At 45.3% G+C, this 24520-nt stretch overlaps 1 protein-coding gene across 20 annotated transcripts in view; it reads left to right on the top strand.

Moving 5' to 3' along the window:
- Positions 1-24520, top strand: part of Ask1 (apoptotic signal-regulating kinase 1) — a 96022-nt gene that overhangs the window by 29097 nt on the left and 42405 nt on the right. For all 20 annotated transcript variants that reach the window (XM_077632512.1, XM_077632505.1, XM_077632509.1 and 17 more), the window contains exons 5-15: positions 2291-2460; positions 3992-4067; positions 5067-5159; positions 5581-5687; positions 10250-10420; positions 11187-11459; positions 11782-11869; positions 15258-15329; positions 16321-16490; positions 19805-19988; positions 21253-21514. In XM_077632512.1, coding sequence (XP_077488638.1) covers positions 2291-2460; positions 3992-4067; positions 5067-5159; positions 5581-5687; positions 10250-10420; positions 11187-11459; positions 11782-11869; positions 15258-15329; positions 16321-16490; positions 19805-19988; positions 21253-21514 — 1666 coding nt within the window. The remainder of the gene's footprint in view (positions 1-2290; positions 2461-3991; positions 4068-5066; positions 5160-5580; positions 5688-10249; positions 10421-11186; positions 11460-11781; positions 11870-15257; positions 15330-16320; positions 16491-19804; positions 19989-21252; positions 21515-24520) is intronic.

Below are 24520 nucleotides of genomic sequence, written 5' to 3' on the forward strand. Positions count from 1 at the left end.
CTCCCTAAACGGACACCCATGCATGTGCTGATTGCGGTTCAACTGCTTATTCATGGCTGACTCATGTTGCAACTAGCATTTTTGTGGTAGACCTTACGCTGATTCGAACATAACCAGCCACGCACCTGTGCGACAATTAAGGGGCCCACAATCTTTACTCAAGGAAAAGCCTCTCGTGGGCCAGGTAGTGCATCATTTTTCACAAACCCTCCGATGTGTGCCACCTGAAACGAAGGGGTTGAGGGGGTGTCTGCCTGCTACCACATTCACCACAGTTAATTATGCGCTAGTAGTTGTGGTGCATGTTCTAAGCGTGACGGCTTATCCGTAACTGTGTTTACAGATTACGCAACAGCCGGCGCCAACTGAGCGTGACTCTTCTCGCTTGCCCCTGCCCTACCCTCCTCCTCCACTTCCCGCCTTTGCGCCCCGCCTTTCTCTTTTCCACCACTGCCCCCTCCTCTGCCTTTTCATTCTCACCTTTACTTAATTAGCGCCCCCCTCACCTGCGGTGTTAGCTCAGTGTATGGGGCACTTTGTCTGCTGAGCCGGAGTACCTGGGTTCAAACCCGACTACGGTGGCCGTGTTTTGGTGGAGGTGAAACAAGTATCTGTGTGCTATGCAATTTAAAGATACCCAGGTGGTCAGAATTATTCCGGAGCCCTCCACTTCTGCACCTCTTTCTTCTTTCATTCACTATGCCATTGAGGTGTTCACAGGGTAATGACATTTACTGCGCCTTTCATTTCCTCAAAACCAATTTTTATCACCCTAGTTTCACGCTTCGTTTCACTCTTCGCTTTTCTGTAGCTCTGCCAGTTATGGTAACGTTCCTCATATAGGTCAGTCCCCCAACCTCATTTGTCCGTTTTGGAAAAAAAAAAAACGACTTATACACGGCAATGTACTGTAGATGTCAGCACAAAAGTGTCGCTGGGGAGCCGCATCTGATAGTTTGTGTGCGGGCCTTCTCATTATTTTGTATGTGTGCCATTTTGATGTCAAGGGCAGGCATACAATTGAAGCCTTTCTCATGCATCACCAATGTGGCTCAAGCCCTGTACTGTGCATCCAACTTTAGGGGAGTCCTCCAAAAGAAAGGAACACACAGTTTTGCCAGCAGCAGCAGCAACAGCAGCACCAGAACACTTTTGAATACAGCGTTATTCTGCTGTTATTCATCTCTAGACATTGCTGCTTTTTTGCCTTTCTTAGGCGTGTGAAGTTATGCGATGGTAATTTTTCATAGAGTCGTGCTCTGCATTTCTGTTCTGGGTGATCGGGCTTACGATTTCGACTTGCGAAGAGTTAATAAAGATGTTATTTCAACATCAGGGCACTATGTTATCCATGTGATTCTGGAAGGTGAAGAACAGGAAGAAGTTGGCAGAAAGGAGCCTTATTAAAATGCATGTGCTTCTGTGGGAGCTCTGCACATATGCAACACTTAACGTGCACGTGTGGCAATGCACCACAGTGTTTAGAAGTACGGAAAGCTGGGCAAGTTGGTTATTATTATTCATGGTAAAACAGCGCGGAAAAAACACGAGGACGGAACAAACACGACGACCCGAGCGCTGACTTTCCCACAGTGGACCACTGTGTAGCGTGTCTGTATTCCATATGTTCGGGTAGCCCATGTATAGCATGAATTAGTATGTGACTTTTTTTTTCCTTTCGTACTGAGGCATAGCTTTGTGTTGTTGATGTACTTGGATGTCAGTCCACTGTAACTGAAAACTCTCCTTCCGTGATGGGATCCAGCCAGTCCTGGGCCATGTGGCTGATATAGTAATGGTACTGACTCCATAACCCTGCAAGAGGGTCATGGGTTCCACCACGAAGGGTTGTGGAGGTGGTGGTGGCATGGCACATCTGTCACTGTCACTTTTAGTGCAAAAGCACTCATTCGCTCACCAACGCCGACCCAAGAATCTTGTCAACTTTTTGATCTTGTGTTGTTGCCTAGCAACAGTGATGCCAGTTAAAAAAAAAATCAAATCAATATCCATGACCGGGAGCTGAACCTGTGCCAGTATAAATAGATCAGATTTGCAGGCTCCTGCACGAGAGCACTAGGCTATTGCCGCAGCCGAACACGCTTCATGTTAAACTGCAACGCTCGCTCGCGCTGTGCATTGCACGTACTGCCCATGCTTTCACACTATGATCGGTTTACCTAAGTTAAAACCCTGGCACTTTTTTTTTTTCTTGCGGAAAGGCAAGAGTTCCTGGATACGTTTTGACTTGACCATTTGGTGGAATGTGCTGCTGCCCTTCTGTTTTTAGATTGCATGTTCAAGCTACCCGTTGACGACGTACAAGGTCAATGACGCCGGTGTCTGTGTTATCACCGAGACGCCCGGGATGGCCATTGTGGCTGAAGACACGGTGGAATCCAAGCAGCCCCTTCACGCCAAGCTCAAAAAGTTCCTCCAAGACGTTGAAGTTCAAACCAAGTGAGTTCTGCCCGAACAGTTCGTTCCTGATTATTCTTTTTTTTTTACATTCATATGATTTGAAAAATGTTAATTGTTTTGGCTGGCCTCTAGTGCTACTAATGTTTTTTTGTATCGTCGAGTTTAAATTGAGCTTTCAGCTTCCCGACTCTATGGAGGAGATAAGGAACGTGATTTTTACAGCAAATTCGTTTACAGCAAGAGCGTTTGAACTGAGCGCAAATCTTCACACATTGCTGTGTCACCATAATGTGGCAGTCTGCCACTTTAGCATTAAAGGGCCTCTACCACAAATATGAAGAATTGTGGGGCCACTATAGTTTGCTTTTAGAAATGCCCTGTACAATTGCAAAGCACTCCTGGCAGAAGTTACCACCTGAGTTCAGTACTTCTGTTCTGAAAAATACGCTCGCATTTTCAGGGTCAGCGGGCAGCCCGAGAGTCAGGCGGGCATATGAGACTAAAAAGAGTTTGCAGGGATAAGATGGCCCCAGCTGGCATAGGGAAGGGTTAATTTGAGAGACATGGGAGAGGCTTTTGTGCTGCAGTGGGTGTAAGTTAGTCTGAGGGATGGTGGTTTTTTTTGGTGGCATGATTCATGTTTGTCATTACGGCAGGTTTTCTTTTCCTGTAATTTTAATCTCGTGATTTGGTCATGCTCTCTTTGCCCCATGGCCTTAACCATTTCCTTGTCGCTGAGAATGGCACCTGAGATTATGTGGTTAATTCCAGGAGGTTACTCATTAGAATTCGCTCTTAACGAAGTTGAAGCATTCAATGTTCTTAATTCTTTTTTTCTTTTTTTGTCTCATGGAAGTTTTCGACATGCGTACTTGATATGCAAAGACTCTGGTAAAATGAATCTGGGGTTCAAAATTGCTGTGCAGGGCTGTAAAGAAATGAAACATGCTCATCAGTGGTTGTGAGGTAGGAGCATGAATAGAATTTTGTTGCATTGCGAGTTCTTTTTTGACACGATGTTTGTTCATTTGAGCCATGACTGTTCTAGTGTGCCGAACAAAAGGGCTTAAAACTGAAATTGTGCATACACACACATTTGCAGAGTAAATTGTTAGAGTTTCGTTTTGTGCTTGCATTGAAATGTTCTCCTCTGACACCGCTACTGCCATTTTCAAATAGGAGTGTTGCCTGTTCATTGTTTACTCAGATAAGGAGGATGAGGCGATGCTGTAATCAGTTAACGAATGTAGTGAGGGCTCTGTATGATGTCATGGGTGTTTAACTCACAATGCTCACGTTGTTTTACTCTTGCATGATGATAGTGTGTAGAGTCAGCAGTTAACCAGCACTCAAGCACCAATTAGCAAATTACTGTTTAGGCAAGAACTTTGGGCTTACGAAATAAGCAGTTTGCTAAATGTCCACCTGACATGTAATACCAGCCATTTCATTTGACGTAAACAAAGTCTGTGTGAAAGCTGTTTTCACTTGAGTGCTGATTATGTGTCTATTTTAACAAGCACTGTTCCCAATGTGCATGGCCTAATGGAGCACATATCTCACTGTGCAGAGCCCACATGAAGGAGAAGTTCCTCGCTGACTTGCGGAAAGCGCGAGAGATGTACACCGGTGAAGAATTGGCCAAGGTACGTGCTTTTTGTGACCACATCTTATTAGCAGTGAGACCTTTCTGCATGGCAAGCCACTGAAGGTCATAATGCGCTTGGAGCAGACTACATAGCAATGAACACATCACTTTTCTTTGAATTAAGCCACCGCGGTGGCACAAAGGTTATGGCGCTCGGCTACTGACCCGAAGATGCTGATTTGATCCTGGTCGCGGTGGTCTCATTTTGATGGAGGTGAAATGCTCGAGGCCCGTTTGCTCTGCAATGTCAGTGCGTCAAGGAACCCCAGGTGGTCGAAATTTCTGTGGCCCTTCGGTACGGCGTCCCTTATAGGCTGAATCTCTTTGGGGCGTTAAACCCCCATAAACCAATCTTTTCTTTGAATTCACAGGATTTGTAGTGCCTTGGTGTATCGTCTTCTGACGTTGCCGCCCACTGAAGATGAAACCAAAGCTCTGTTAATGGCAGGGCGGCAATAAATTATTAAAAGTACACTGGGTTCTAATCTTCTCCAGTTCTGTTGTTCTTAAGTCCCTGCATGCCATTACCAAGAAAAAAATATAAACAGAACCTGAAAGCTTGTGGTGTCCCTATTGCTTGAAGCCAGTAGACCTTCTCACTGTTTGCAAGTGATGCCAGAGGCACGTTGTTATGTGACTGCGACAGCCACATGCTTAAACTTCACTGATATCTGTGCACTTCAGTCCTACATTCATGTTTCTGCCACAGTCTAGTTGTAAACATGGGCACAGACCCCTTTTTTTGGAAAAAAAAAATGGCTTGCTTGTTTTACACTGGCCGTTTTGTAATTATGTACACCTTTTGTCAGCAATAATTTCGGGGCATCTTTTTGACTGTGGCTAGAAGATGCTTCTACATTTTTTTTTTTTTTCGCCATAATTTTACTGACCACTGAATGGTTGATGTTGTGATGTGGGTATAAATTTGTCTGTTCAGTTTCAGTTTGTTATGCTACCTTTCCAGTTTTTTTTATTTTCTCGCTTCTTTTCTTTGCAGACTCTAAGAAACTTTAGGAAACGCCTTGATGACCCCAACATCATATCTGGTGATGTCGTACTCAGCATGCTGATATCATTCAGGGACATTCAGGTTGGTCTGTCTTGAGAGTTGGCTGGATTTAACAGTCACGTAACGGTGCTTTTAAGCTACTCTCAGTTTATCTATTTTTCACAATTACATATATGATTGAAATAAAGGTCTGTTATGCTTTTAGCAGGAGGAAGGCTATGTAAATGTAACAAGAAAAGTGAACATATTTTTACTCCATTTGGAGCTTTGTGTCGGGCTTTCAAACAGCGATGTGGAAGTAGGTATTCATTTCTGTGCTTGAAATGTATTCAGAGTCGATTCTGTTAATGATTGTTCCATTAAGCGTAGGTTTCCTTTCAACTGATTTTGTTTTTGCTTCCATTTCTGCTTGTAAAAATATGTTTGCATCAAGTCACAGTTGTCTTCTTATCTCATTTTATATACTTCTTTTCGCCTCTGGCCATTTTTGTTTTCAAATCAGGATTACGACGCCATGGTGAAGCTGATGGATGACCTGCAAACAGTGCCAAACATAAAGTTCACATCCACACCAGCCATCCAGCACTCCTATGCATTTGCCCTGAACAGGTAAATTTGTTGCCTTTCAGCTTGCTTCTGGACAGGAATGTAATTTTTCTTTTCTTTTTTCCTAAACCTTCTTTTTTTCCTAAACCAATAGAGCATCACTTTGCTTTGGGGTCCTGAGCCAGTCTTCTTCATAGTTCTTTTGTCGCTGTCATCCATCCCTCTAAAAATGGCGTCATGCATAGTTCATGTTCTGTTATCAGCCTGATCATCTGTTGTGTAGCCAGTAGTTTTCTTGAACCTGCGGGAAAGTGCACATGCAGTTCTGTATCACGTGGAAGAGTTAATTACTGAAGAGTTGAGAAAAGGGTTGCTGTTCAATTTCAGCTGAATGCACTCATTTATGGTTCTGCTGAGAACCTTTTCTTTTGAAAAAAGCAAGGTTCCTTCCGTTTCCAGTTGGGATATGCAGTTGCCCTAATAGGAACCAAGCTCCAAGTGCTTGAATTGTTCTATTCGTGAGTTCCTAGTGTTTGATATCGAAAACATTCATTACACTCGGCTTAATATGTGCGGTTGCTGACGTGCGGATTGTCTTCCACATTGTGGCACATGTGCAAAGCACACACGCGCACTTGCATGCAGCATTTCTGTGGTGAAGACCTTCTGCTGGTATAGTGTTCATTTTAGTTTACAAGGCTGAAAGTACGCACCATCAGTTGATTGAATTGTACCTATAGCAATGCACATGGAGTGAGTGTAACTAATGGTGTCTGCGACTGTTCACCCTGATCCTCTGGCTCAGAGCGCGAAGATCGGGGAGAGCACTGAATCCAAGTCAGAGGAGCCGCCGTCAAGCTGAATGTGCGAGGTGCTGTGAGAGCTGACGGAAGCAAAACACGAAAGCTAGGCGCTTGGCACTGACTGGTAGCAACATTTGGCGTATTTTATTTATTCCGTATCTTACGATTCCATCAGAGCACATTTATATTTCATCCTCGGAGCATCCTCTGGCAAAACTGTTTGATTGGCACCATCACATAACTTTTGAGCTCAGTTGGCACCATCATCCTGATCAATTCGCAAGCTCACACTGCTACTGTAAGCTATAAAGCTGCACTTTCAGTGTCCACATGTATATTTCTTGCACTATTGAACGCATCTACTGCATTTGAAGTCGCAATAACGGAGCCGCAAAGATGTCGCCTCAGAAATGGAGGCATAAAGACACCAGAGTAGGCCCCTCATGCTAAGTCTTTTTCATGCTTGCAAATGCTGCTGGCTCAATCGCTGATGTTAGCGTGGTGACCTGTATGCTGCTAGACAAGCGAGGAAGCCTTCCGAGACACCGGCACCTACTGATGAACTTCACTGGCGTGAAGCTTGTGCATAACTCGAGCGCAAGAGCATCAAATCGATGCTGCAGAGCCACTCCGCCGCCCACCGCTAACAACTGCCTCATTGCATATTGTCGCCCTGCTGGCGCCATGCTAAAATTGGTGGGAGAAACCATGTGACCCAGAGCACCCCAACCGCTCTAGGAAGAAAGTCTGAGTGCCTCGAGGCACTTGAATTAGAGGTGAGCACTGTGAAAGAGTCAGCCAAAAGTAGTAGGGAGTGTCCAGTTTCAACCATCTGAATGTGCGGTCACCTACCAGAGCTCTCTATTGTGATCGAAAGTGAGCAGTCGAAGATGGCATAAGAATTATTCCCTTGTAAAGCCTTCGAGCATGGGAGAGTCAGATCAAGCATCAAGTGGAAGAAGACATAGTACATGTCTGATTGGCATTTGTGTTTCAAGATTTTTTCATCTTTACTCACCCAAATTCATTCACAACCAACGTTTCTTTTCTTTCTACGCCTGTGAATGTATCTTAATTTGAAACTGAAGCATGGCTGTGCATAGTGCTTCAGGCAACCAGTATATTGAATTGCCATGCTGTCCAAAACATCACTGTAAAGCACAGTTCATGGATATTGTCAACCCTAGAATACAGGAGTAAAAGGCTGTGTTGAAGGGGGGGGACTTGGAAATCAGTGAGCAAAAGCATAGCCAACGAAGGTATAATAGATAAGGGTATCTGGTGGCCCATTTGACTGTGTCTGAAGTGGACGTTGTACCAGCTGCTATCCGCTTCACATGTACTTCTGTCCTTCAGCCTTGGATGTGCACTGACTGAGTTTCTGCTTTTTGTTGGTGCTGCTTTGCTGTGATCTTACTCCTTTCACGTACACCGGTTCAGTATGCTGTGTGTTTATATGCACATGCCCAGCTAGTAACTCTTGTTTCTGTAAACCATTTGTGCTTACATCCCTCGGATCATTTGCTCCAAACAAACGCTGTATGCCAGGATTTTTTTTTTTATATACCAGCGGGGACCAAACCGTGAAAGCTAATTACAAAAAGCTTAGCTGTTTTTGCCACTGTAAAGCCCTGGAGCATGTGTAGCTGCCTTTCATGCACGAAAATATGTTGGTGCTTGCCATATAAAATGGCTAGTATTGAATACTATCTTGTAGGGGTGTGCAAATATTGAAATTTTTGAATACGAATGTGCCGAAAAATTTCCTTTGAATGTTGAATATTTGTCCATTTGTCCGTGTAAAAATTCCAGAAAAATATAAGTTGGCAAATGTTTCCCTTAGTAGTCTTTTTTTTTTTTTTCAATATAATTGTATGACTTTTGCTACCGAAATAAACAAACCTAGACGGTCCCAGCACCGCATGTAACAAATAAAGAAAAAAGTGACTCACAAAAATATGGACTGTTTGGTTGCATAGCATAACAATATGCAACCTGTACTGTGATCATACAGAATAAGTAACAAAATGAAATCCACGAGTGACACACCACTGACTACTAAAAATAAAACGTCATTAAGGACATGAAGGGGCTGGAAGATATCCCTGAATTATCTGAAGGTCGAGTTATAAATGCCCTTCACTCCAGAAAAAAAAAAAAAAAAAATTCTCCCGGAAATTTTAAAACGCGGTGAAGCCTTGTGAGGAGACTCCATCGCACAAACAGCGAAAGGACCATGACGAGCGCGAAGTTTCGGCGCGCTGAAAAAACGACGCGGACGTAAGCGAGGGGAACGCACGCTGCTGTCTGAACGGCGCGACTACTTCCGAAAGGAAAAAAATATAACCAGCGACGCCGAAAGCAGCGCGCAGCAGGGTTCAGACGATTGACGGATGCGAAAGGGGGGGGGCTCTCCTATTGTTGTCACGTCTTCCGTCACGCGCACGTCAGAGGTGCGTGGGTTGCAAGGTTCCGTGCAGTAGGCGGGATTTTCGCTCGTTCGCTTCCAACCGGTGACATCTAGACTCGGCCCTAACTTCAGGAGCTCCATGCGAAATTACGTAAGTAGGCTTTCCCGCATACCATGGTTGACCAGAACGAAATGGCGGAGCTAGAAGACTTGTGAGGGCGACGAGTGCCGTGGGTGTTGGCGTTAAGCAGGTGGCGCATTATGGAAGGATCGAACGAAAAACCGCGCACTTTCTCGTTCTCGAAGCGGGTGCTGGGCTATCGTTCTTATGGCATGAGATATGTGGGAAAGCCCACTTGCGGAATTTTGCTCGAGGTGCAAGCCTAGCGTCCAAATGGGATCGGTGCACACGATTAGCAACTGAGAAGAAAGTGAAAAGGACACCTTTATACTGCTTTCCTGAAGCTTTAAACTCGGCCTTCGTGCAGTTTTCTCAGGTACTGTGGTTTTGCTACGTTTGGATTTATGGAAAGTCAGCATAGTACTTGACTGCTGCCGAATATTCGGAAATTTTCTAATGCGGTAGAATCTCGGTGATACAATCACAGTTGATACGAATTTCGGGATGGTATGAATTGGTCAGATTCTCTGGCCGGGGTTCATTGTGTACAACGGGCAAAATTGCGGATGCTCCGAACGCTCTCCTGCAATGCTACGGATGATACCAGCGCACGAGCCGTGACCGCGCCCCCGAGCACTAAGCTCTGCCCGCTCATCACCGATGCCGCGATCGCCAACCTCGCGGTACGCACCGCGAGCAGTCAGTGGTGGCCATGTAGCCATAAATAAATTCCATCAGCTGTAAACAGATTTCCATGAATGCATCTGCCCCGCGACTGCATACTGATTTTGTCCGTTCCGGATGATAAGAATGTTCTTTCTCACACCATGAGATTCATATCATCGATATTTTACTGTGTTTGAAAGTCTCAAAAGTTGATTTCTCGAATCAAGTATGACCAAAATAACAAACATATTCAATTTGTATTCGCACATCCCTACTATCTGGGCCAATATGTGTTGGCTGTGATATTCTTTTGGGAATATACTTGACACACCCCAAGTTTTACTTGCTGATGAAGAGAGTAGTGACAACTTGCACACCCTCTTTTATTCTATATGTTTGTTATTTTTTTATAGGTTTGTCATGTGTGTCTATGTTCCTGAAGGAAGGGACAGTTTACACCAACTTTTGCATTGAAATTCTTTATTTTTTTAGCATCACATTCAGACATTTTAATCTGGTGTTTGGCACATGATAGTTTCAGACATTAATGTGGCATAAAATCCCGCGGAACAAAACCTCTCCGTTGCGGGCAATCAGTTGTGTGCATGTGCCGCCATACTTTCAGGCGCAACCTGCCGGGTGACCGTGAGCGTGCCCTGGAGGTCATGACCTCCGCCCTACAGAAGAAGGAGAACCAAGTGCCGGACATCCTCTGCCTGTGTGGCCGCATCTACAAGGACAAGTTCGTCGAGTCAGATTACACGGACCAGGAGAGCCTACGCAACGCCATCCACTGGTGGGTGGACATCTCCACCACTGAGGCAGTTGGTTGCCCTCGAATGAGCACTGGCGCCAAATTTAGGAGTCGAGATGTCAGTGATTTGGCTTCTGTGCATTATTGGATGCTTTCCACAAATTTATTCATTGCAAGCAGAATTGTGAACGTATTTGTTGTCAATGGGACACTGGTGATAAATTTGAAGTTGACCTTTATCGATGGATTACCGTGTCCTAATGGCAAAGAGGCTACTCTCACTCAAGGTGGAGATCTATAAGTTGGAAAATATTTTTGAAATGAAACTCTGGTATTGCCGCCACTGGCCATTTCCACCGGCGATGATATGGAGACAATTTTTAGTTGCACGCCTCTCAGGCTAGCTCACACCATCATTCACTTCCGAACACTGATCGCCAAGTCTTTATTTCATCATTGACGTCACATGTTCGAACTGAGTGGCGGAAATAAGAAAACTTGCGTTTTTAAATCAAGTCTCCTCGGCAGTAAATGCATCCCTTGCTGCCAAATAAATATCTGCATGGTCACAGAGAGCCAAAAAAAAAAATCGATTTTTTCTAGAACAAAATTGGATAAAGGTGTTCTCATTGTCTTTATAAGTTGCTGGGTAAGGATGGATGAAATGAGAAGGCAGAGGATTAAAAGATATCAGCATGGGAGCCACATGTGTTGGAGGTGTGTTCTGGGTCACTACTTTAGCGTGAGGCCATATTTTTCCAGATTTTCATGGCTTGGCAATAAATGTGGCTTGGCCTGTTTGCCGCAGGTACCGTAAGGGCTTTGAGGTGCAACCGAATGAGTACGCGGGCGTCAACCTTGCCACGTTGCTGGTGATCGATGGCCACGAGCTGTCCAAGTCAACCGAGCTGCAGCAGATCAGCCTGCGGCTGAACAACCTCATCGGCTTGAAGGGGTCGCTGGACAGCCTGGAGGACTACTGGGACGTGGCCACCTTCTTCGAGATCAGTGTGCTGGCTGAGAACTACTCCAAGGCCATCCAGGCGGCCGAGTGCATGTTCCGCCTCAAGCCGCCCGATTGGTACGTCCCGGTTTCAGAGGTTTTAAGGCTGGTATGTCAGGCAGAAAGGGACGAAAACCAGAGCACGCCAGGTTCTTTCCAAGAATCTTTTCAAAGACATTGAGGTTCCTGGAGTTTACAAACATGGAGAACCCCTCACATAGAAGAATGAGTTCACAGACTGAGGATCACTCATGTGAACTGCAGCCATTTAGTGGTGAGGTCCCAGGAAACCATTCTGCGATTTTAACAGAGAGTGATACTTTCTATGAGCGTGTTGTTTTTTTTTTCTTTGGTTACGTGAAGCTGCTGCTTCTTACAGCCATTGTGACTGCTTTTGCAGGTATCTGAAATCAACGTTTGGAAACATCAAGCTCATTAGCCGGTTTCGGAAACGGCCCGAGGATGTAGAGTGTTCTGCTGAAGAACAGGTACACACTTTCATTGTTTGTCTGCACTGCTTTGTATTCTGTGGCTGTGTAGGAATTCTAGTCAGCATGAATCAGGCTGGATTGTGTAATGATGCAGTTCATTACGGTTCATTTATGCCTTGTTGCTTCCATGTGTTGAACTGATGCTTAGGTTGTTGTTCACCGTATATTTTGTTGCTGCCTTAACCCATTGCATGCAACTGTTAGCTTTGAAATGTAATTATATTGCGTTGAACATGTTGCAAAGCTGGTTCACTGTTATTATAGACTTAGCAAAGCAGACAGCTGCCGTAATCTCAGTGTATTGTATATGGAAAGACTTATTTGCAGCTGTTTGCTTGGGAATGTGTGGTGTATTGTCATGTCATCATATTGAACATGTTATTCAACATTAAGGTAGCAACATATGCGGTGACCTACAAGGGCTATTATATCAACATACAGCAGAACTCTGCTATAGTGAACTCGGATATAGTAAAGTGAAACTGTGGTCCCATTTCGCCTCCCATAGACAACTGTACATTTCTTTTTGGTTATAGAAAAGATTAAAAAAAAGGCTATAGTAAAGAGCGTCTGCCCGTGGCGACGTACCCTCCGTGGAATGATGACAACGGGGCACGCACGAGGCCGACATTCGGAGGTAAATGCACAGCTTCCAAGGGAAATTCCTTATTTTTTACTGCAACTCATAAATGGGACAAGACAGGCGCTTTCCCTTGGAAAAAACATGAACCAACTAGCCCCCAAGTAAACGCTGCTGAAATGCATACCGAAGACGATAAAATGGTGTTCTTTGAGATTGCTTCACTACCACCAAGCTCGGAAGCTCTGAGGAGAAGCTAACTTAGTCCTTTTGGGCCGTGAGGCAAAGTGTGTGATGCTCATGAAAAAAAAAAAAAGAGCAAACGTAGCTATGAAGGCAGAAAGGAGGAGGCACATGTCGCTAAGAAAAGAAATACAGTAAAAATGCAGTGAAGAGTACAGAAAGGAAGAAAGCGGGTGAACATTCGCAGCACGGCAGCGCAAAGCACAGGGTTGTGGTGGCAAGAAACGGAGGCGGGGCATCACTGCGTGAGCGGTACCGCCACCCCTCGACTGTGTTGCACGTTTAACTATTGCCTCATAAACGACGCTGTGGCTGCGGAAAATGCCATGTGCACGGAAAGCCTTTGTTTTCACATGAAATCGAACTCTCATTATATTCGTAGCCACATTGTATAGTGCAAATGCAGTACTTCCTCAAGACACAAACAAAAACCTAAAATGTGATAACATGAAATGTGATAACTGTAAATAAGTAGTTATCACATAAAGGGACAATAAAAGCAAAATGGAAGTTATCTGTGAGTGTTTCTTTTAAAAACTAACACTGCATTTAGTAAGTAGCCAATTAATTATCAGAGAGCATCTTCAGTGCCGTGCCATTGCCAACAACTGATATAGTAAAGATCCTAGTATATTAAAGATTTTCGCTGGTATGAGTAACTTTACTATAAAGGGGTTCTACTGTAAACTGCTTTTCCTGAGGTAAGTCATCACAATAAGCATCTCAATTTAAACGGGCAAGGCTTATCACCATTGAGCAAGCGCCTTAGTGACCACTGGAGCAGACCACTGTTACCACTTGTATGAGGTGGACCATTCTTGGAGCAAATATTTGGTTGATATCTCTTGGCTTGTCTTCATCTTCAATACTACAGTGAAACCTCTTATTAATGAACTGGTAAAAAATCGTAAAGTAGTTCGATATAGCCAAAATGCGTAATATAAAATGTCACTAAAAAACTCATGATGGAGCAGCTAAATTTCGTCAGCGAGAGAATAGCAACTGGGAAAGAGTTTTTCCGTAGTTTTAGCATCATTTTGAAGCTGCTTGCGGCGATTGTGGAAGCCTAAACAAAAACCAGCGGCAAACGTTAGCTAAGTTGGCTTCGCCGCACAGCACCGCAGCACGTGGCAGCAGATTAAATGCCAACTAGGGTGGCTTCTTCACATCACAGCGGTGTCGCCTAAAAAATGGGACGCCAGGATGAAAGCTATCGCCGTTTTCACCACGTCCACTCTGTGGTAGTTGACGTGAGCAGAGGATGGCTGCTGGAAAGTTTCAACAACGACCATGTCGTTGGTTCCGGGGCACTGTTGTCGGGTGCGAGAGGTGCAGATCGGAGTTGACCGCTTGGCTACTAGTTTTTCTTGCTCCTATATCTTCTGCGGCGCTGTTGGCAAAGCGAGGTAAAGCGTGAACCGTGGTGCGAACGCTTGCCACTCCACCACCAGTCACCCATGTAGTGAGCCAAAGACTGTCACCTGCCATCCGGCCGGGTGCAGATTGGCACACGGCAGTTCAATATATCCATTTTATGGCAAACCGCTTTCAATATGTGGAGTAAGAAATGCGTGTATTTGTTGAAAATATTTAGGAATAGGTCAATATGGCCAATAATTCCTAATATCCATGTTCATTGTAGCGAGGTTTGACTGTAGGTCATGGGTTCAGCAAAACCTAGTGGATATATACGATTTCCCGGTTCATAGGCTCAAAATTATGGCCAATAGTGATGTCCTATTGCGTTACACTATTTTAGTACGAAAGCGCTACTTAGCACGATCAAACCTAGCCAATAATCTTGTGGCATCCCTCTCGGATACATGCAGAAATAAAATAAATATTGCCTTGCCTGGGTTTTGCGACCACCATGGTGGCTTCCCTGCATGCATTCTTGAAATGGGGTGAAGTTTCCAAAAACGAGGACAAGATCCCTGCTGCTTTCACCATTTTCTTTGACGGACCAGATGTGTTGCAAAGTTTCGTCCATGCTAAGAAACAACTCAGATGCGGACTGAATTGTGCAAGCAGTAGAAAAGGAACTGTTCAGACTTTGGAATGTGAACGTTTTGGTAGAGATCTGCCTGGTTGGTAGGTGAATTTGAAATGAATGTGGCAGTGGACCATAAGAAGGTTTAAATTAAAGGTTTGAAAGGTGCGAAGTTGGTCTCGAAACGTCAGTTCTCTGTTCTTGAGACTTTGGTCGGAGCGTCACATTCTGTTCAGACCTTCTGCCAAGCTAATCGACATTTTCTTTAAAGCGAAATTGTCAATAAATGCTGTAACTCGTTCAACAAATATTTATCAAAATTAGATGGTTGTGGTAATATGTTTTTCTTGCTAATAGGTTTTTTTTTCACATTTTTTAAAATGTATCGGTGAGATTTTACTTCATTCTTTTGTCTTGCCAACAAAGTAGATGCTGTTGTCATAAAGTGTTGTAGAATATCACCTCACTTGTCTAACAAAAAAAATTTTATCTTCAAGGTTGTCAATCAATTCAGCATTTTTGTTTGACTTCTGAGGTTGAATGTATAGTTATTTGCTGGTTAATGTTTGCAGGTCTTTGACTTCTGGGTGGACTTCTTTGTCACTGCTTATTCGTCTGACCTAGAGAGCACTATACGGTTCCCGGTAAGTATAAGGGCAGAGGCCACAGTCTTAATACTTTACAGTGGAACTCAAGTTTCACATGATGCAGCATTGAGAATGATGGCCCACTGCTCCAAAAATTTGGTTGCATCATCATGTTTCTGGCAGCAGGGGCTATAGCACGGGCTGCATTCTTATTGTACTTTAAAGGGACACTGAGGAGAACTCTATCATTTTTTTTTTGTTAGCAAAATCTGATAGTTCGGCATTTCATGGCTTTGTTGCCGCTGGTCCGGGCGCGAAAGATGCATTTATTTCAAAGAAATTTGGATTCGAAGATGAAAAAGTTTTTCCCGCCGCTCTGATTCAAACTCGGGGAACTCTTAGGACGCCACGGCAACTCTTATGACGTGTCAGAACGGAGTGACGTGATACGTGACGTTAACGCAGGCTCCGTGATTTCTGACGGCTAGCGGTGCGGTGCGCAACCTTCCTTTGCTAGCCTCAGAGATTCGTGGCTTCCATGAAGTAAGGAAAATTCCTCTGAGGTGGTGCCTCTTGTCCTAGGAAGTCATCACGCTTGTACTTGCGAGACTGGCCTGTGGCGGCGACACCTGTATTTTGGTTCTTACTATTTTCTACATTACAAGAGCTTTGTTTTCAGTAAGAGTGGCGTTTTTGTGATCAGGAGCTGCTATTCTATCGATACAAGCCAACTTCAATTTCTCCTCAGTGTCCCTTTAAATGTGGCGTGGCGTGAAGGCTCTCATTCTAAATTGTTCTGCTTGCCCTTCTTTAGTGATCAGCGCCCCCTTCTTTCATTCAGGCTTACACAGAGGGATTCGTGACATTTTGCATGTAGTCAAGTTGCATCAAGATGACTCCGATTTCTAATGGTTTTTAACGAGTGATTAGGTAAATTATTCCCAGAAGGTTGACGTTGGCAGGCGTTGCATCTGCACACAAATTTGATTCACCATGTCTGAATCGCTGCATGAGGCTAAGTGTATTTCTTGCTTGTTATGTAATCTAGATCCTGATCCTGGAACCGACCAAAGTGATGATGCCCAGCTATGTGACGGTCAACATGGGTGCCGAGGAGAAGTCCCTGGAGATCCGCAATCTGTGCCTCGAAACGATCAGGGGAAACTGCCGCAAGATCCATGAGTGGCTTTTCAACGCTTCCACCATTCGCAGCATCAGGTAGGTCACCAGTCAGTTGCTGTCTGCATGCCCGAGAACAGCACTGAGGAAAAGCATCAAAACCCTAACCTTAAGTGGGTGGTGATTTTCATTTCGGCAAAGTTTGCTCTGTGTGGACGACAAATGGGCAGCCCCATATCCGAGATTTTTCTGAGCTTTGTGTCAGCCCGCAGCAAAGGCAGTTCAACTAGACAGTATACCAGCCAGCCAACCTAAGCCAGCTAAGCACCACTTCAGATGCTAATTGGAGCATCGCTGATATTTTCTCTTTCCTGTTTTTTTTTCTCGTCACTTCGGCGCCTCTGAAGGGTGTCTTTTGCTTCTTCGCTTCCATCTGCCTGGTTCGATTCTTTCAGTGCGCCGAAACTGCTTGCCCATCACGTGCTGTTCTTTGCGCAATGAAGCCTCCTCATATGTGGCAGTGCCGCTTATTATGCGTGTGACGCGGTAGCGGTGGAGCTCCACCTTATCGCATCATGAAGGATGCAGGAGGTCGTTATGTTTTTGGAGCAGTTCTGCTTCGATGGTCCCGACAGTATGTACGCCGTAAAGTATTGATGGAAACATGAAAAATATTCATTGCTGCCCTTTTTTCATCTCAAAATCGGGTAACCATTGCCCAGTCTTTCATCAGAATTTATACTGATACGAACAGTCCTTGAGAGTTTTTTTTGGGGTCATTCAATAATTCGAACATTTTTTTCTGGTCCCTGGGAGTTTGAACTAACGAGCTTTTACTGTAGGTCTCGCGCCCCAAAATATGTCGGCACCACATGTAGGACAACTCCTCCAATTTTCGATCGCCAATTTTGCAGAAAGTCGGCAAAGCTTCAATGAGCATGACAAAGCTTCAATGCACTCTTTCTTTTTTTCATATAATGGTTTCGTGTGTTACTAAACTGCATGATTTCGAAACTGCTTCTTGTGCCATTCAACTTTTTTGTGTGCCAGAAATGCTTGAAAGTATTTGCTTTGAAATTATTTGAAGAAAATTTCTATTTGCTTCTAATTCGCTTTGAAATGAAAAAAACACCATTTGCACACCCCTATCTTGTGGCAGCTGCACAGGTCCCAAATCTGGCAGTGGGAAGCAGAGAAAAGCCTTGGATATTTGTTTTCATATGTCATAAGGTCATACAGTAGAATCTCGGTGATACGAATCTCACGGGGTCGCGAAAAAATTCGTATCATCCGAAATTTCGTATCATCCAAACGAACAAAATTCATATGCAGAAGCATGAAAAACGCATTCACACAGATCTGTTCATGGCTGTCTGGGTTTATTCACTGCTGTGTGGCCACAGCTCGCTACTCGCGGTGCATACGGCGCAATTAGCGATCGGGACTTTGCCGATGTGCGGGCCGTGCACCGCCGCTCACTGCGCGCGGTGCGTACGAACGTGCGAGCCACAACCGCACCCTCGAACACTAAGCGCTGCCCACACATCGCCGAAGTTGCGATCGTTAATCTCGCGGTACGTACCACCGCTCGCTGCGCGTGGCATGCTGCGAGCTTAACGATCGCGACTTCGGCGATGTGCGGGCGGCACTTAGTGCTCGAGGGTGCAGTCGCGGCTCGCGCGTTCATATTATCCGTAGAGGCGAGGGAGAGAGTTTTGGAACACCCGCATCATCGCGAAATATCAACAGGGTTCGTATCACTGAGTTTCTACGGTAGTAAACTCACGTGTCTTAATTACTACTGGCTTTTTTGCACGTCTTTATTGTTGGGAGCCTTGCTTGAAGATACTTAAATTGCTTGGCCGCAGAGTTTTTAGTCACTGGATTTTAGCTGGCGTGTTTATGTTTAATTGTGTAGGTGGAGTCGTTTTCTTGTTTAGGTGAAGCTGTTCGTATGCTGCAATCTTTTGTGTGTGTGTGTGTGCGCGCTCAGTTGTGTCTGTTGTGTATGCAGCATGTTCACACTGTTAAAAGCTTGGCATTCGTGCAAATTCAGCAAAAAGGACCAAAAGGTTTTGCGTATATGCTGTCATTGTTACATGTATGGGACCTCTCTCAAAACATTGCACATTGAAGGGGAGATGATGACAGCCTGAACAAATTCCAAACTGGGAAGTCCAGCTATTTGCATGACAAGGAACTTGTCTAGGGACAGCCAGTGCTGGCTGTTTCTTGCCAATTGAGCTGTGATCCAGGTGACAGTGAGCAGGGCAAGTTAGCTTGTAGTGCCCTCATATACTTTCAAACACCAATGCGTGTGGTGGCTCTGCAAACGCATTGTCGTTAAATTGAAAATCAGGTGTGCCAGAATAGGACTTGTTAAATATAAGCATGTGAAAGTTATAATGGCACTCGTAACTTATCTAACACTCTTCACTTACATGAGGGGGGTGTCTGTCCTATGCGAGCAAAAGTGCACAAAAAGGTAGATACTTGGGCTTGTTGGTTCATTTCAAGGGTAGAATTCATAGCGCAAAAAAAGACAAGGACACAGAAAGACGACACCACAGAGCGCTAACTTCCAACAAAGATTTATTTCGTTAAAGAACGGTGGTTTTTATATACTGACTTATCATACAATTGCTATCAAACCACAGCTAGCAAAGCATATCAGACAGATATGCACAGTTTTGTCAGTGGACAGTCTGAGATGCAGAGAAAGCCACAGTCAAGTTTCTTCTGTCATTCAGCTGTCATCTTGCTGTGCCATTAACATAAAGACTTGAAGGACACCTAATTAAATTATCGTTAGCTGTGGCAGTGCGATGGCATAATAACCTCGTTCTGAGCTGTCACGTGTGACCACGCATACCATACAAGTGGAGAGGGGATTTCTCTCTCTCCACCTTGCCACCTGCCAACCATGACAGGTTGCAGCTGGCTCTTGCGTGTTTTTGGCAGGTGCAGGGACATGGGCCTAATAAAAGCATTCGGTACTGGGAGTTTGTGCCTGGGTTTCTTGGCATGTTGTTTTCTAAAGCGCCTGGAACTCAGAGCAGCTTTGAATGATCACAGAAGATCTTTGCAGCATTTATGGTTAACAACATGAATCTCTTCCTTTGACAAGGGGCCAGCTTTCTTCATGAGAGGAACGCAGTGCACACAAATGGAACAGAAGCAGAAGACTGTTTGTACAAGCTGTTTTTCTTTTATGATGAATGACTGCAGATGTCCAGGTAGCCATTTTTGGACCAGTTTTCATCTGTTAATGTTTTATTATGCTTCATTCTGCTTGTTTAACCTTTGGATGTCATCTTTAGGAAGAGTTTTTAAGTTTGCTTAATTTCATTATTCAGAAAGCTCCTAATCTTCTTGGAAGTCTTGATTTGCCGACATGGTGACCCCGAATGCAGCCAATACAAGAGGGATGAGCGCTGCCTGTTCCTGTACGTGCACCAGAACTCGGACGACTTCCAGATGTACTTCCCATCCGTGGCACTCAAGAACCGTTTCTATGACCTGGTGCTCGCTATGACAGCCAACCAGGAAGGCGTTGTCATGGACATTGACCTCGACGATGGCTCAGGCTGCATTCAGGTGTGTGTGTGACACCTGCATGTTCCCTCACAAGATCGTTGTGTTTGGCCACTGATGTTGCCTGAAAGCCCTTTTTATCATCTTCATCACCAGCCTAGCTGCGCCAACTACAGGACAAAGGCCTTTCTGATATTGCTCCGATTAACCCTGTCCCATGCCAGGCGCGGCTGCCTTATCCCCTTAAAATTCATAATGTCATTTGGTGACCTGACCCTCTGACTTTCCCTGCTATGCTTGCCCTGCACATGCCGATTTCTTCTACCCATTCTGCTGTCTTCCTATCTCTCATTGTTGCACCTATCATTTTTCTTTTCAGAGCTCACTGTAATGTCAGAGATGGGGGGGGGGGGGGTGCTTAGAACTGTGAAGATATGTACTCTGCGCATTTCTCTATCACTGATTGATAGTGCGAATATAGTCTGCTGTTGAAAAGCTTTTATGAAAGTCTGCTTGGTCCTTTTGTTGATTGACATCTAAGGTTATGGTGGTAGGCTGCTGACCTGAAAGACGGGTTCGATCCTGGCCGCGGCAGTTGCATTTCGATGGAGGTGAAATGCTAGCGACCCATGTACTGTGTGATGTCAGCGCACGTTAAAAGAACCCCAAGTGGTTGAAATTGTCAGGAACCCTCCACTACGGCGTCCCTCGTAGCCTTTGTCGCTTTGCGATGTTAAACTCCATAAACTAAACTAAGGCTTTCTTTACTCACTCTTTTGATACCGGCAGGATGTCTAATTCCTCCACATCACTGCCTCCACCATTAGCGTCCTGGTTAATTGGCTACTGTATAAATCTGTGTAGAACTCCTCAGCTACATTAGCTATCTTTTCCATATTTTTTATGGTGCTGCTCTCCTTGATTGTTAATGCGAACAACTGATTTTTGCCTCTGCCAAATTTCCTCTAGACAGCTTTTATGTTACCCCCCATATACACATATGTTACCCCATATGCATTTTATGTTACCCCATGTACACCCAATTCTCTGCATATTATGTACATTGTTTCATTGGCTACCTTGTGCTTATTGATTAACTTTTGACAGCTCTGCCAGTTCATTTCTATCCGTGGGTTTTCATGCCTTGGTGTTTTTTTTTTGTCAGGGCTTCCTTCTTCTGATTGATCTTAGCGATATCCTGTCCAGCTGCCCTACGCTGCACTTCGGCTGCGCACTCCATAATGATATTTGTGAAATTATTATTCATTGTGCTGTTGTTCTGTTGCTTATGTATTTTCTTTTCTTCTCTCGCCCTCCTTGCATGCAGTTTGAGTATGAGACAGACGACCAGGGGCGGCGCATTATCCTGGGGAAGGGCACGTACGGCGTGGTGTACGCGGCCCGCGACCTCACCACCCAGGTGAAGATCGCCATCAAGGAGATCCCCGAGGCCAACCTGAGTGAGGTGCAGCCTTTGCATGAGGAAATCAAGCTGCACTCACAGCTGCACCACCGCAAGATTGTCCGCTACTACGGATCCGTCAGCGAGGATGGATTCGTCAAGATCTGCATGGAACGCGTGCCCGGAGGTGGGCAACCACTACTGCTTGCTTGAAGTGGAAAGTGAATGTCATTTCCTGCTGTTGCTAAAGCTCTCCGATCGCACCAGTAGTGAAACTCACCATAGGGCCTATGTATCATAAACTGGCACTATATTAGGTCAAGCCACTTGTGGCATTCAGAAGAACTCCTCAGTGCTGCCTTATAAATAGCGGAGGAACAAAAGGTGGTAGGGTGCCACCAGTAGCTGACTGCCCAGTTCAAGGTGATGCCGCCACCTATCGACGTCTGGAGGGTGGCTGCAGGGAATAGCCACATTTTGATTTGGAGTTTCATAACATATAGAATAAAAGAACTTGGATGGTTGTTGCACATATTGCGTTTGCATTTTGGTTTTGAAGATATCTATGGTCTTGTCTGTCACATACCTGTTTCAACTTGAGAAAAACTTGAGAAAAACAGTGATGCCTGCAGCATTTTTTTCTAGCTGGTTTGAGCTGTCGTAAGTAAGGAATGAAATTGGTTTATACGAGCTCTAACTCGTATCTGTTAATTTTTGCAGTTGTTGGCTGTGCTTACCGGCTATGCCATTGGCAAGTTTTCCTTTATACTCTCATGGCCTCACTCAGTTAGTGGCAGTGAATTCACAGTCCATTTCTGCATATGGTTCTCAATGACGTGTATGCTATCATAAGCATGTGATAGTGCTTGATGGTTGTTGGTAGTCCTCAAGTTGAATGTCTGCACTAATGAGTCATTTGCTTTTACAGTGCAGCTGTTAGCGGCTTTTTTGCCGCTTGGGTGGCGTTGACAATGGTGGCAGTGTGACAATTATGCGGCTCTCACACCACTTGTGATTGCTCCTGAGTCGTGATGTCAGCACTCACGTGACCTGAAATAATTCATGTAAAGAAATAAAAGGAAATAAATAAAACTAAAGCTAATATAAGCAAGAAACTGTTGAGAAAATATGTGCAATGGCTGAATAAAATGTCTGATACACCAAGAAGCATTAAAAAAATTTCAGCAAAGCTTCTTCATTCAGTCACAGAAATCACCCACAACAGCTGCATTGTAATATTGCATAACTGAGTATTGTAATTGCTCTTTGAGGTACCGTATTTACACGATTGTAAGTCAACTCGAATGTAAGTCGACCGCCCCCAAATTGCATGTCCGAAAAAAAAAAAAAAGTTGACGCGAATGTAAGTCGACTCCCCAATCGCATGTCCGAAAAAAAAACACGGATGGAGCGCTTCAAAAATGAAAATTTATTGCATAGATGGGCTATTCATCCTCACTTGAGTCATCTTCAGTGGTACTGCTGTCGTCATCGCCACTGCGATCCCACAGCACATCGTCCTCCATTGAAAGCCCGCACTTCCTAAATGACCGCGCCACGACATCGCGTGGAACGGCCGCCCAAGCGGAAATCGCCCACCTGCACACAGCCGCCAGGGAGGCTCTCTTCACGCGCCCCGTTGGCGTAAGTTCCCGCCCTTCTGCCGCCAGCCACTCGTACTCACGCCGGAGCAAGTCCTTGAATGGCTTGTTAATGCCAACGTCTAGTGGCTGCAGCTGCCCCGTCAGACTGCCAGGAATCACCACCATATCTGTATCTTCCTTTTGGAGCTCTGCCTTCACTTTCGCGGTAAGGTGGCCGCGAAATGAGTCCAGCACGAGGAGGTTCGGATTGCGATTTTTGAGGGATGCCTCTAGCCTCAAAAGCCACACCCGATGGTACCAATCAATAACTAAGTCGTCCGTCATAAAGCCTTTTTCGTTCACTCGCACAATCACACCTTTCGGGAACATTTCCTTTGGCATAGTTTTTCTTTTGAAGACGATGTACGGTGGGAGCTTTGTGCCATCTGCCAAACATGATAGCATAACAGTGAACCGAAGTTTCTCGTTTCCTGTCGTGAGAAGCTTAACCTCGCGAGCTCCCCTCACGCACACTGTTGTGTAGCTCGTCATGTCGAAGTAGACGGGAGTCTGGCCCGCATTGCCGATTTGGCCGAGCAGGTATTGCCGCGAGTCGCAGAGCTTGAGGTAGTGCCTATGGAAGGCGAGAACTTTCTCCTCATAAGCAGCAGGCAGCTTCTGGCATACACTAGTACGCCGACGAAGAGAGAAGCCAGCCCTCTTCATAAATTTCGAAGCCCAAGCCCTGCTGGCTTTGAAGTCTGTTCGGAGTATTCCAGCTTCCGCAGCAAAGACCCGGCCTTGTTGCGTGATCATTTCGCATGTCACTGGAAGGGACCGATCACGTATTTCGGTGGCATACCCTGCAAGCTTGACCTCCAGCTCCAGAAAGCGTCCCGATTTCGGCCTGCGGAAACCTCTTCGTTTGGAGTCGCAATCGAAAATTCTGTCTCGCTGCTTCCGCCACTCCCGCACCAACCATTCAGAAACGTCGAACTTGCGGCCCGCCGCACTGTTGTTGGTTTCTTCGGCGTAAATGATGGCCTCCCTCTTGAACGCTGCAGTGAATGAGCGCTGAATGCTTTTCGAACCTGGAGAGCTCATGGCGAAGCACGCGGCCGGCAGTCGAGTCAAAAGCACCAACTCCAAGCACCACCAAACAAAGAGTGATCGGTGTCGGGGCGTCGGCTCTTCCAGCAAACATCGGCATTCCCCAGAAGCGCCGCTGTTACGTATTGCGCAACCAACTGAAATAGCGGCTCTTCCATCAGCTAGCGACACTCCCGGGCGCTGGCGCAGACTCCGCGATTGGAACAGCGGGACAGTGGCCCTTCCCGCGAGTGAAATGAAATGAAATTGGTTTTGGGGGAAAGGAAGTGGCGCAGCATTTGTCTCAAATATCGGCGGAAACCCAGTTGTAAAGGAAGAGATAAAGGAGGGAGTGAAAGAAGAAAGGAAGAACGAGGTGCCGTTGTGAAGGGCTCCCGAATAATTTCGACCATCTGGGGATCTTTAACCTGCTGTAGTGACATCGCACAGCACACGGGCGCCTTTCCGTTTCGCTTCCATCGAAACGCTGCCACTGCGGTCGGGTTCTAATCCGGGTATCC

This window comes from Amblyomma americanum, chromosome 7 (assembly GCF_052857255.1).
Source record: "Amblyomma americanum isolate KBUSLIRL-KWMA chromosome 7, ASM5285725v1, whole genome shotgun sequence".
Classification (NCBI taxonomy): domain Eukaryota; kingdom Metazoa; phylum Arthropoda; class Arachnida; order Ixodida; family Ixodidae; genus Amblyomma; species Amblyomma americanum.